At 42.0% G+C, this 14,257-nt stretch overlaps 1 protein-coding gene across 1 annotated transcript in view; it reads left to right on the top strand.

The window, feature by feature from the left end:
* Positions 1–7,048, top strand: part of MLLT10 (MLLT10 histone lysine methyltransferase DOT1L cofactor) — a 206,377-nt gene extending 199,329 nt beyond the window's left edge. The window contains exons 19-22 of the mRNA XM_007454170.1: positions 1–254; positions 1,304–1,400; positions 5,072–5,266; positions 7,004–7,048. Of these exons, the coding sequence (XP_007454232.1) occupies positions 1–254; positions 1,304–1,400; positions 5,072–5,266; positions 7,004–7,048 (591 nt within the window). The remainder of the gene's footprint in view (positions 255–1,303; positions 1,401–5,071; positions 5,267–7,003) is intronic.
* Positions 7,049–14,257: the final 7,209 nt, after the last annotated feature.

Here is a 14,257-nt window from a genome sequence, read left to right as displayed (position 1 = left end):
CAGGTCAATGGTGTGACAGTGGGGGCACTGGCTAGTGGAATGCAGACTGTAACATCCACCATTCCTGCCGTGCCTGGAGTGGGTGGAATAATTGGAGCTTTGCCAGGTAACCAACTGGCAATTAATGGCATTGTAGGAGCTTTAAATGGGGTTATTCAGACCCCTGTCACAATATCCCAGAACCCTACCCCCCTCACCCATACAACTGTACCACCTAATGCAGCCCATCCAATGCCAACTACACTGACTAACAGGTAAGAAACTTACTTAAATACCTTTTGGGTTTTTTAGTGCAACATGGCACCAGTGCTGTCCATACTTTAGATTGGGATTTTTAAATGTGCTCCTTGTTAGATGTACTCTAAGAAATTAAAACCCACCAAACTTAATATATTATACCAAGAGCCATTTATTTTTGACACTTAAGTAATTCAGGTTAAAACAAAATTAAATCACCTTTCATAACAAAGCATTAGGTATATTCTATACTGAAAATTTCAGTTTTGATCTGTGATGTGTGTTTTAAATGCTAATTTTTCTTATCCCCATGTATATTGCCTTCATGTGTCATAAATCCTGAAGAAAAATAATATTATAATGAAGATCACATATGAATGTTGGTTTCTTAAAATTCAGCTATGTAATTTTGTTAGCTTTGTTGTCAAAGATTTTGATATAAGATGAAGGTCAAATATTTATCTTGAATTTCCAGGGAGTGAGACTCACTGTTTCACTGTGGTGGAATTTCATTTGAATGGCAAAGCCATGTTGTTATTGCACATACTTTTGAGGAATAAATCATTTTAAATGGATTTGCAATGGATAGTAGTAAACTATTTCTTCTGGCTGTCTTTTCATTGGTGCTTAATTTTACCGACCATTGGGACTGTAAAAAAAGTTTAGGTCAAATCAATTAGTAGTATGTTTGGATTCTTTCCTTGTTTTAAATATGTGTCACTTAGTGTGGGTTAAATTATCCTTGAATGATTAAAAATAAAGTATTACATGTTCATGTTATAAACACATGTAAATTTTTATTCCATAAAACAACTGAGTGCCTGCTTGGTTTACAGTATAAAGGGAAACAAAACATTTACTGACAATGTGAATTCTTGTTTACCTGTATATGTGCAGAGAGAGAGAGAAAGAGATAAAATAAATTTGTACGTCATTGTTTTCAAAAAGTGTTACGGTTAGAAACTTGTTAAGTTATTAAACATCAAATTGAAACAGTTGTTCATTTTACATTAAAAAAAACATTAAAAGGTGTACAGTAGAAAGTAAGAATTTTCATCGTTTTCAGTGCCTCAGGACTCGGATTACTTTCTGACCAGCAAAGACAAATATTTCTTCATCAACAGCAATTCCAGCAGTTGTTAAATTCACAACAGCTCACACCAGTAAGTTCTTCCTTTTGATAATACTTGATCTTTATTAGGAGCAAGTGATCCAAGCTATAATAACTCTTCAGCATAGGTATAGATTGCCCACTTTGTGAAATGACATTGTGCTGTAGTCTGTGATACCTGCAGTGACATTATATTGATTCATTGACAAATACTAGAACGTGGTCTGTGCAGCTCTGGTAGGCTCTGTATTTTCATGGCGACTTGTATTTTCATGCAGCTTCATTCTGATAGGGGTGATGGACGATAAATATATACATACCTTTTGGTAGTGATGAGTACTGGGAAGGAAAATGAAGCAGGATAAGGGGGTAGATAACAGTCGGATGAGAGCCATCTTAGATAGGATGGTCCAGCCTCTGAGTAGGTGGCTTTTGAGCACACACCTGAATAAAAGTTGAAAAAGCATGACTTTCTGACATGGGGGGGCGTGGAAGAGAGCGCGCACTCAAGGTGGAGGGACCAGGGCCTGTGTGCTGCGTGACTGGGCTGGTGTGGGGGAGAGCGGTCAGACGGGCGAGCATGGGCTGCAGGGTCGTGCGCTGCCTTGTCTGGCCCTCCATGGCCTGGAATTTAGATTTACCTTAAGTGTGATGGAAAGCCATTGGTGATTTTTTTTTTTAAAACCTTTCTTTGTGGAAATAAACATTCAGATGTACCAGGAGTAGAGAGTATGGTATACTGATTGCCTAGCTTTAATAATTATCCCAGTTAAAAAACTATTGTTTTCGTATATCCTCATTTTTGCGTTCAGAATTTTAAAGAATTAATTGTAGGGTTTTTGTTTGTTTGTTTGTTTGTTATTTTGGCCACGTAGCATGGCATGCAGGATCTTAGTTCCCTGACCAGGGATCGAACCCGCGCCCCCCGCAGTGGAAGCTCGAAGTCTTAACCACTGGACTGCCAAGGAAGTCCTGTAATTGTAGGGCTTTGAACACAATAGTGACATGACATACAGTGATGTTTAGATTCATGGGAGTCTCTGAAGTCAGTAGGGAATGAAATCTAATGTCTCAGGACTGAGCCCTGGGCACCCTGGAGGGGGAGAGTAATCTAGCCAAGGGTTTAGGGAAAAAGTGGCCAGTGAGTTAGCACAGAGAGTGGTGGCCTAGTTCCGTGTGAAGAAACATTTCAAGAAAGGGAGGACTCAGCTGCGTACAATGCTTCTGGTGAGACAAGTAAGAGCTGCCCATTGGATTTGGGTGTCTGGAGCTTTCTGAGAACGTGGTTTTGCTGAGAAGTGAAAAGCTTCACTGAGTGGATGGAAAGAAATAGAGGAAGTGAAGATGGGGTACAGGCAACTCACGATGTTTTACTGTAAACAGCAGAGAAATGAGTCGTCAGCTAGCATTAGAAAGACATGGTCTAAGGGGGGTAGTTTCTAATCATTTTGAAAATGACAGCATATGTGTATGTTGATGGGGAATTTTCTGGTGCAGAGAGGGGAGGGATAACGCCAGGGCAGCAGAGCTCTTCAGGAGAGAGCAGCTTGCCCTGTGATAAGAGGGAGGCAGAGAGGCTGTCGGTGGGTTTTATGACAGGAGGTTGAGGAAACCCACTTCTAATGTTTGTAGTTTTTAAATGGGAATTATAAGTAAAGTCATCAGCTGAGGGGGATAGATATATTGTAGTTAGAGGAGAGAAAGAAGGTGTGGAACATATCTTGGAGGTGGGGCGAGAACTAAGGCAGATGTGGGAGGGTGTGTCTAGCACACCTCACTGCTAGGAGAACACCCATTTAATTAACTTTGGGGTTTCAGCCTTTGTTTGTAACTTCTTTCTAAAATACATCTACCTACTTTCTTGCTTTAGTCAAAAATGTATTGAAAATGTCTGTTTTACAATTCTGGATCATTGTCACTGTCACTGCTCTTAACAGTGGTATAAGGATAGAGTCTATATAAATTCTTAAACGCTTACACTAAAATGTAGTCTCGTTTTCTTATCCCTTGCCTCATCTTAATATGAAGTTCTGGAATTCAGTTTATTTGGGGTTCTTCCTGTTAATCAAGATTTTACTCTAAGAACAGCACATATAGGTGCCTCGTTTCTGGAACGTGGTTGATCAAGGAATTTTTAGCACAAATGATTACCCAGAGACCAGGAAGACTGAGTGGATTAGACTTGATGTTTCCTTTGCAGCCACGGTTGTGGCGTGAGGTTTGTTTATTTACAAGCATCAAACTTCACATAGTCAGGAATGGTGCTGTGAGGCACCTCCCTCCTCCCACATTAAGGAGAACTCCTGCTCGACCTCCTCCTGACCCTCCTCCCGACCAGCTGCTGCCCCATGCTCAGCCCTGTCCATTTCTGCCTGGCCTCTTCCCTGACCTGGTAACGGCTTCTGCCCACTGGAAACTTTCTTCCCTTAGCTCCCAAGATACCAAATTATCTTGGTTTTCTTCCTACCTAACTGGTTCTTCCTTTTTAGCTTCCTTTTCCGGGTCCTCCTCGTCTCCTCAGCCCCACTCATTTCAGAGCGCCCTAGAATTCAGGATCTCCCCCAACCGCAAAGCTTTAAACACTGTCTGTGCTGATACCGACGTCTCCAGCCCGGGCTGCTCTCTCTGGAATTTCAAGCTCCCATATCCACTGCTTACTTAGTTGCCACCACTTGGCTCTCTTAATAGATGGTGCAGGCATAATTAATGTGTCCAAACAGAACTGCTGATCTTCCACATGGCTGCCCCACCTCAGCTGATGCACCTCCATCCTTCCAGCTGCTCAAGCAGTTATTCCTTCACCCCTCTCTTTTTCTGACACCTCACATTGAATCCATCAAGAATCCTAGGTCAGGTTGTGTCGCTCCTCTGTTCAAAACCTTCCTTTGCCTTCCCGCATTACTTTGAGAAAAACCAGAGCTCTCTCTGCCAACACTCCAGGCCCTCATCCTTCTCTGGCCTCCTTCCTGCTCACTGCACTCCGGCCCGGTCTCCTTGCTCGTCCTGGGTCATGCTGGGTGTGCTGCGGGGCCCCTCGGCACTGGCTAGCACTCTCTCTGCCTGGAACCCACCCACCCCTGCCCCCCCATATCCACATAGAGAATTCCCTCATCTCCTCGTGTCTGTGTCCAAGTGAGAACCACCCTGACCCCCGCCCCTGCTGTCCTCTCTCTTACACTCCTGTTCCCCCCGACCCTGGGCAGTAATCATTTCCTAACATTTCTTCACCCCAGAACAGTGCCTGGCACATCATAGTAAGCACTCAGGGGTGCTCGCTGGAAGGCATGGTCTGATAACCGCATCAAGAAAGCACTCTTTCTGTTGGCATGAATAAGAACTTTAAAAGTTATTTTAAGTTCCCAGAATTACGGGAGGGATTTCACCGTGCAGTGCATTCTAAAGCCAAACGCAGGTCACATGGCTGCTCTAAGTTGCCATTCTCCTTGATTATCATGGGCAACCGCATATGAATAGGGGTCTCCTACGTTTATTTGCCCCATTTTGAAAATAAGGCCATTCCCTTATGATATTGACATTTTACAGTAGATGGTTATTATCTAGTGCAGTGTGTTCTTCCAGATGAGACTCTTGTTGTCTTTCTTAGTAGTATGACTTTGCTGTCACTTAAATACCTAATATCAGAGCAAAGAAGAGAGAAAGCAGGCTGTCCTGACTGCTGGGTCTGCACTGGGACTCACCCTCTCCTGCATGTTCTTACCTAAGGAGCAGCACCAGGCCCTTCTGTATCAGCTGGTGCAGCAGCACCACCAGCCTGATCTCCAGCAGCTGCAGATCCCGGCACCCACACAGATGCCCATCAACAACCTGCTCGCAGGCACGCAGGCGCCTCCGCTTCATCCAGCCACCACCAACCCGTTCCTCACCATCCATGGCGATAATGCAAGTCAGAAGGTAACAGTAAGTGTCTGTGCTTTGTTACAGCTAGTGAAATACCAAAACGAATTTTATTGATTAATCAGAGATGACTGTCCAGCCCCTCTCTTCCTCCCCACCCCCCTTAAAATATATTATCCCCCTGATAATTTCTTCTTAAAACCAGTTATTTCAGCACCTGGATATTGTAAACACAAAGGACCTAAGCCAATTTATATATCCTCTAAGTATATCAGTTTGAATTTGCATGTAAGGTTGGAAGACTGTTTTATAATTCAGCAATTTTTCAAAATGAAAATGTGTTTAGTATGGTAAGTGGTATTGGACAGTCCAATCAGAAGATAGTAGTTGGTGTTTTGAGAATCTTTGTTTAACTAATTTGTTTAATTATAGAAATAGTCTAGATAATTTAGGAATATTTTTATTATTTTGCTCAGACATGCTAAAATTGAATTATATTTATAATAAAATTAATATATAAACTTTAGGGCAATCCAGTTATTCTACCTGATAGAAAGTAAATCATAATCACATTTGTAATGAAATTTAAATTCTTTATTAATCTCATGTAAGTGATAGCATCTTACCCTTTCAGTGGACAAGTTAAGATAAATAAAAATGGGTGCAGGAACAGTATACTATACATATAGTAGCACACATTTTAAGGCTGTTTCTTTCTATTAATTCTCCCCTTCAATCAGGTCTACTTTACTGGAGTATAAATGTTTCCCCTAAATTCCAGTTCAGGGCAGAACCCTGTTAGAGGAAGGATATTGGGATATAGAATGGAGACTGGACATCAGGAAAAGGAAGAAGGGAAAGAATGAGGTGGGAGACTTGGCAAAAAATGGTGTTAAAAGTCACAATGTTTGCTCTTTCCCATTACTTTGAAAGTTTGCTCTTTACTGTGCTTTTAGTTTTCAGAAACTTTAGTTTGTATTTAGTAACAAGAATTGGCTCAAAATATAGAGTTATTGGTTTTCATTAACTCTTCAGTGCTTTTCGTTTGCCCCACTGTTCCTCTGACTTCCTGACTGTGAATACTGTCATTATCACAAACCTAGTTTTGCAGACATGGAAAATTTCATTGATTCTGTATTAATTTAGAATTTTTTTAAACCGTTTTTTCCTAAGTTTTTTCTTGTGTTAAAAAAATTATACAGTATGAAATGTATTTTTAATGGAAAATCACAATAGTAAATACTATAAAATAAACAATATTAATTAACGTAGAAAAGCAAGTCTGGGAAATAATATTTATGAGTATCCTGCTATGCGGCAGGCATCTTTGTTAGATACAATAGTATACGTGGTTCCAATCTTTAAAATATTAATAGGCTGTAACCCCATTTTTTAAATAGGGAAATTCAAAGACGTTAAAGCTCAAAGGACACATAGCACATGTGGATCAGAACCCATGACTTTGTTAGTTGATTTTCCACACTACTGTGTTACTGCTTCTATGGAAAAGTCAATCTGCGGGGATGGTTTCTACATTCATTCCTTATGAATCCTCCCTCAGAGGGGCACTCCTGTCTTTGTATACTGCTGAATTTAATATAAAGCAACTGAATGTTTAGCAGTAAATTCATGTATTTATATTATGCTGAAAAGTAGCCATGCTGACTTTTAGAAAAAAAGGAATAACTGTATATATGACCTTTTATCTCAGTTAAAGTTTCAAGTAAGAGGATATTATCTTAAGTGGGGGTCAAAAATTCATTTAGCTAATGTATCTTATTTTGTTTGTTTTAACTGCAGAGACTTAGTGATAAAACTGGGCCTGTTGCTCAAGAAAAAAGTTGACACTTGAGAAACGTCTAGAAATGGACTATCCTGCTATTCTAGCACTTCATCTGGCTGCTGTTGCAGTCCCCTTACTACACCTATGAAGAAATGCAACAAGAAACCAGCTGCACGACAAAGGATTAATTGCCCCAAGAGCATTCTTGTAAGGCTTTGATTGATTTTCTTGTTGCTTTGTTGCACTGAAATGGAATTCCCATATCCCCCACCCCTCACCCACATTTTTTGAATTTTGAAAGAAAATTTAATAGCTAACTTTTGTCATTGAAGTAATTTACATGCAATGAATTTATCAGCCTAAGAGGAATTTAATATAGTTGGTGCACAACTAATTTTGTTATAAATTGGCGAGATGAATAGCAAAACTAAAGACTTGTTCCATTTTTAAACCATTTGATTTTAATGTAAAAGTTGGAACGTGAAATATGATCTTTTGTTTGGGTTACAGTATGCTTGCTCTGTGAGTCAAAACAAATTTCAAGGAACTGTCTAATTTCTTCTGTTGGAGTTTTATTGGTTAAATATTACAAATAAATAGGTAATCCACTTGGACTTGGCAAACTTTATTATGAAAATTTCCTTTCTAATGGGATTTGGCTAATTTTGGTAATCAAGTTAGGAGGTAAATGTCTGCTTCTGCTAAAGGTAATTTTCTTTTGCTAAATGCTTTTTCTTTAGTGTTAAGACCTACTCATATTTTAAAGAAAGCTTGAGTTCAGTGATTTCTAAGGCTGCTGAGGGAACCAGCTCAATTGAAAGTGAAAGAGGGGCCACTCTGAAACTGCTGGTAGGGTTTGGCCTGAATCAAGTGCCTGTTAGTACCTGCCTTGTGCTGAAGTGGCTCTGGACAGCTGAGCCTGCGCTCTCAGTTCTTGGGAGTAGTAGGGACAGTCGGCGCTGCACCAGCAGCCTTCCCCATGGTTCTGCCTTTATTAAGAACTTTCTATGCCACTGTAGCTAGCTCAGGCAAAACTATTACCTGGGTATTTATCCACTAATGAGTCACAAGAAAAATGAGTGGATTTGGTAAGAATTTTCTTTTTTTCTTAAGTTAGACAACTTCCCATTATTGACAATGATTTGAAACAAAACAAGACAAAAAACCCACCATTGCAGTTCCTGAAACAGGTGAAATCTGTATTACAGCCCTTCCATGTTGGGTATCCCCACTCCTGGTATGACAGTATAGCAGAGTATAAATTAAACAATTGGGGATGTAATCATTGAACTATTCTTAAATGTGTGAATTATTAGTGGAAAAGACCCAGCTGTAATTAGACCTCCACTGTGTACTTAGCTGGAAGAACATGTTAATTCTGCAATATGTCTCTTGGTTAATAAACATTGCACAGTTCTTACCTCATTTCTGTAAATAAGGTTTTGTGAATCTGTTTTGTATTGTGAAAAATTCATAAGATAACATTGATATTTTGATTTGTAATATTTCTAATTGGTAGATTTAATTGAAAAGTAAAATTAATTTATTTTTATATGTTCAGGGGAATTTTAAAGAAAGTCAAATCTTTTGTAGATAATTAAAAAAAATCGGTGTGGTTTATTTTACTTATTTAACCCACTGGTTGTTATTCTGTAACAATTTGTATAAATGGTAAATTTTGAATGTGTTGTTATTTTACTTAGATGTAAAATTCCACATGTATTAAAATGTACAAAGTTTTTGTTAATAAAATTTAATAATGTTTATAACTCTGCCTTTTTTCCAGTTTTATTAAGATATACTTGACATACAGCACAGTATAAGTTTAAGGTGGACAGCATAATAATTTGACTTACATATATTATGAACTGATTACCACAATAAGTGTAGTTAACATCCATCATCTCATACAGATACTAAAAAAGAGAATGACAAAAAAAGTGTTTTCCTTGTGATGAGAACTCTTAGAATTTACTCTCTTTAACCACTTTCCTGTATATCATGTACAGCAGACTGTACTTTTACAGTCCTAGTACTTATTTATCTTATAACTGGAAATCTGAACTGTTTGACCCCTTTGTCCAGTTCCCTCTCCCTCAACCCCACCTCTTTTCTATGAGTTAAATTTTGTTCTTTTAATAAGATTCCGCATATGAGGTCATACAGAATTTGTCTTTCTCTGTTTGACTTAATTCACTTAGCACAGTGCCTTCAAGGTCCATCCATGTTGTCACAACAGCAGGGTCTCCTTCCTTTTTTATGGCTGAATAATATTCCATCATACAGCATATGTATGTATGTATGTATATGTGTGTGTATAGACACATACATATATATACACACACAAATACATACAGACTCATATACCACAACTTCATCCATCAGTGGACATTTAGGTTATTTCCATATCTTGGCTATTGTGAGTAATGCTGCTATGAACATATAGGGGTATAGATATCTCTTCAACATAAGTGGTTTTGTTTCCTTTGGATATGTTCCCAGAAGTGAGGTTGCTGGATGAGATGGTAGTTTGATAATAGCCATTCTAACAGGCATGAGGTGATATCTCATTGTGGTTTTGATATGCATTTCCCTGATGATTAGTGATACTGAGGAACTTTTCAAGTGACTTTTCATGTATCTGTTGGCCATCTGTATGTCTTCCTTGGAAAATGTCTGTTGAGGTCCTTTGCCCATTTTAAAATTGGATTATTTGGTTTATTTTTGTTTTTTTCTGTTGAGTTGTCTGAGTTCTTTATGTATTTTGGATATTAATCCCTTATCAGATACATGATTTGCAAATATTTTTTCCCATTCTATAGGTTGTCTTTTTCAGTTTGTTGTTATATCTTCTTGATGGTTTGACCCCTTTATCATTATATAATGACCTTCTTTGTCTCTTTTTATCATTTTTAGTTTACAGTCTATTTTGTCTGATATATGTAAGTATAGCTACCTCTCCCTGCTTCTTTTTGGTTAGTTTTGCTTGAGATGTCTTTTTCCATCACTTCACTCTCAGTTAATTGTCTTAAAGGCTAAAGCAAGTCTCTTGTAGGCAGCAGCATGTTGTTGGATCTTGTGTTTTTATCCATTCAGTCATTCTTTTTATTTTTATTGGAGAATTTCATCTATTTTTGTTTAAAGTAATTATTGACAGGTATGGACTTGTTGTTGCCATTTTGTTCATTGTTTTCTGGTTGTTTTGTAGACCCATTGTTCCTTGTTCCTTATCCTGCTGTCTTTCTGTGTTTTGATGTCTTTGGGTACCAGTATGCTTTGACTTCTCTACCATGTTCTTTTTGTGTAATTACTACAGATTTTTCCCATGTGGTTACATGAGTCTTACATAAAATATCTTAAAATTATAACACACCCTATTTTAAAATGACAACAACTTAACTTAGATAGCTGTCCTAAGCTTCACACTTTTACTTCTCCCCTCACATTTTATGTTACTGATATTACAGTTTACATATTTTTCATATTGTGTATCCAATAACAGATTTTTATAGTTATGATTCTCTTTACTGTTTTTTAACTTTTAGAGTTGTAAGTGAATTATGCACCACCATTACCATATTACAGAATCTAATTTTGAATGTATATTTACCATTATCATTGAATTTTGTGGTACTTTCTTATATTATGTTAATTAGCATCCTTTTACTTCCACTCACCTCCCTTTAGGATTTCTGTGTAAAGCAGGTCTCCTGGTGAGCTCCCTCAGCTTCTGCTTGTTCAGGAAAATCTTTATCCCTCCTTCATTTCTGAAGGACAGTTTTGCCTGATACAGGCTTCTTGGTTGACAGTTTTTTACTTACAATATTTAGAATGTATCATCCCATCTCTCCTGGCCTGAAGTTTCTTTTGGGAAATCTGCAGATAGTCTTATGGGGTTTCCCTTGTATGTAACTTCTCTCTTGTTTCTTATTGCTTTCAAAATTATTTGTCTTTGACTTTTGATATTTTTAATGTGTTTCAGTGTAGACCTATTTAGGCTCAACCTGTTTGGGGTCTATTGGGCCTCATGGATCTGTTAATTTCTCTCCCCAAGTTTGGGAAGCTTTTTCACTTTATTGCTTTGAACATACTTTCTGTCCCTTTCCCTTTCTCTTCTCCTGAAATTCCCATAATGCAGATATTGGTTCTTTTGATTGTGCCCCATAAGGCTTTCTTCACTTTTTCTTTTTTTTTCCTTTTGCTCCTCTGACTGGGTGATTTCAAATGTCCTGTCTTCTAGGTCATTGATTGTTTCTCCTGCATGGTCCTCTGATTTTGAAGCTCTCTGTTGAATGCTTCAGTTCAGTCATTGTATTTTTCAGCTCTAGGATTTTTGTTTGCTTTTAATGGTTTGTTTCTTTGTTCAACTTCTCCTTCACATATTGTTTTCCTAATTTCGTTTAGCTGTGTGTCCTTGTTCACTAAAGTTCAAGAGGATTATTCTGAATTCTTTGATAGTTCATAGATCTCCATTTCTTTAGCATCAGTTACTAGTCTCCTTTGGTGGTGTCATGCTTACCTGAATTTTTGTGATCCTTGATTCCTTATGTTGGTATCTGAGCATTTGAGTAAGTGGGCTCCTCTTCCAGATTTTACAGGTTCATTTTAGCAGAGACAGTTTATCACCAGGCAGCCCTGTTGGGGTTTCTGGATGTGTCTGCTGGTAATGTTTGTGGGGGGGGGGGCCTGCTATATCAGGGTCTACTTTGGGGCAAGGCCACTGCCCAGAACCCTGAGGTGGGGGGCAGGGGGGGTGGTACTGCTGAGAGCACTTGGATAGGAAAGCTGGCTTGTTTCCCTGCCCTAGTAAGGCTGTAGGATGGGCTTTGCTGTTGCCTGGGGTCTCTGGTCAGGCTCATCAGACTGTCGGGACGGGGTACTCTACCCAGTATTAAGCAGGGCTCTGAGTTAGCTTCCCTCCCTGGTGGGGCAGCATTGTTTGGGGGCCCTAATTAGGCTAAACTATGCACTGAATTCCCTGGTCAGACAGGGCCGCCGGTGTTGCTCTGCAGACAGGGAAGCACAGGCTGTGCATTGTTTAAGTGCCACTGTAAGCACGGCTCTCGGATGGGCTACACAGCTTGCTGTGTGCTCTAGTCAGGCTTCCTGGGTGAGAGGGCGGGCGGCTTTATTCAGCAGTGGGTGGGGCTACAAATTAGTTCCCCTGCCCAGGTGGAGTGGGAGAACTGGCTCCAAGACAGGTAAGGCTCTTCGTAGTCTCGACTCAAGCCGACCGGTGTCTCAAGTTTCCTGGCTGAACAGGGCCGCTGGATCTGCTCGTCAGAGCTCTGCCCCTTTTGGACTCGGCTCCAGGGCTCCAGCAGGGGTGGGCCGTGCGGCTCTGCCAGCGTTGCGGCCGCCTTCCTGGGCAGGGGGCCGCGGAGCTCCACTCGGCGGCGGGCGGGGCTGTGAGAGAGCTGCCGTTCAGCGCCCTCGTGCCCGCGTCCCAGCTGCCTCTCCGGTGGGCGGGGCTCCGAGTAAACTGCAGCCAGTGCGCGGGCAACAGCCGGCTCCGGGCCCCCCAGGCCCACACCCTGCGCCCTGCCGGGCTACCTGGTTGGACGTGCTGCCGCAGGCGGGCAGAGCCGCTGGCAGGGACCGCCGCCTGGGCTCAGCAGGTAGGAGCTCGGTCGGCCGAGTGCCGGTTGTCGGAAGCCCCACGGTCTTCTCCACCACAGATGCCCAGGGGTCGAGCCCCGCAGCTCCCCCGGTGACGCGGCGGGGTGGAACTGCAGTAGGGGCTCCCGTGAAGCAGCCCACAGTGCTGGGGCGAGGGCGCTAGATGTCCGCTGGAGGAGCGGTGGGCTCAGGGGCCCTGCTGGGCGGTGCTGGGCGGGCCTGGGGCGGCTCCTCTGACTCTGCCAGGTGAGGTGCGTCGTGGTCTCTGTGGTGCCGGCGGTGCTTCAGCCTCACGCCCGTAGTCTAGGATTTTCTGAGGGGTGTGTTGTCCATGAACAGTTGTTCGTTGATCTTGTGAGGGCAGTGAGGTCAGGAAGGACCTGTATCACCAGCTTGGTGACATCCGTTCTTGTTTGGAGAAGATGACGCTCCTGAGGCCGTTGGTGCCTCGCGACGATTCGCTCCAGGACCCTCTGGGCGCTTTGTGCTTCGGCAGCAGGGTGGTTCCATCGTGGTTATTTAAGCTTGCTCAGGAGTAGACGCTGCGCAGCGCCCGAGGACACCACCTTGTGTCCGACTCTTAGACATCATTAGGTGAGACAGAGAGCCCTGCAAACTGCCGCAGCGGAAAGAGGAAGGAAATAATCGCAGTGAAGATGAAAGGAAGGTAAATTCCGGATGAGAATTACAGCACATCAGTAAAGCTGTATTCATATTTGGTAAAGAGTAAATTCTTGTTTTACACAGTTAGCTTTAACCAGAGGCATTTAAATAAAAGAGAAACCCAAGTGGTTCCTGGCTCTCAGTGTGCATCAGGATCACCTGTGGGCCTTGCAAAGGTTCAGACTTAATTGAACCAGAATATACCTCATCTGTGTAACTGGGTCCTCTTAATTAAGAGTTGGATAAACAAGGAAAACTGGTTTAGGCTTTTAACTTTACTAAGGAGCGCATTTTAGGTTCCTGGGAAGACGTCCTTTTTGATACACGAATAGAAAAATGATTATCTGATTTCTGCAGTCTTGTCTCCCGCAGGGCTGAGGACTCGCCTTCCTCCAGAGGGCCGGTGCCTCGTCGCTGTTAGCCGCCGCCTCAGTCTTCACTCTCCCAGCCCTCCACAGAATGTTACCCGGCGGTGCATCTTTTCAGTTCTTAAACACGTGTTTGTCTGGGCTCTTGGCTTGTGCCTGTGTCTTGGTGTGGCTCCACATGCTTAAGCCGCTGTTGGAACTTGCCCGAGGTGCTGGGCAGCCTCGTCCCCCCACCGCATGAAATGCACCTGGGCTGCTGCTCCCTGCTTCCCTGTTGGGTTTTGCTCTGAGATGTTTCTGAGCAGCTACTGCTCGTTGCCCAGCACAGACCCTCGGGCAGGGGTGCTCTGCATGTGACTCGGGATGCCATGGGCTGGTTCCCGTCTGGACTTCTTTGCAGAAGTGCTGTGGGAGTGTGCTAGGTCGTAGGGTCAAGAGCAGGCGCCGGGCAGGAGGGCTGAGAACGCAGGTCGCCAGGTGTCTTTCTTAAGCGCTCCATCAACCAAGCAGAGGACAGAATGACCACTGCCCCTGGACACTCCCCAAGACAGACAGCAGAGGCCCTGGCATTGTAGGCAAAAGGTGCCTCAGGATGGAATGTAGCTTTGCTTTTAAAAGTAG

The sequence above is a fragment of the Lipotes vexillifer genome, unplaced genomic scaffold (genome assembly GCF_000442215.2).
Source record: "Lipotes vexillifer unplaced genomic scaffold, Lipotes_vexillifer_v1.1 scaffold316, whole genome shotgun sequence".
Taxonomy (NCBI): Eukaryota; Metazoa; Chordata; class Mammalia; order Artiodactyla; family Lipotidae; genus Lipotes; species Lipotes vexillifer.
The sequence above is the reverse complement of the archived record's forward strand: the minus strand, read 5'-3'. Positions and strand labels throughout refer to the sequence as shown.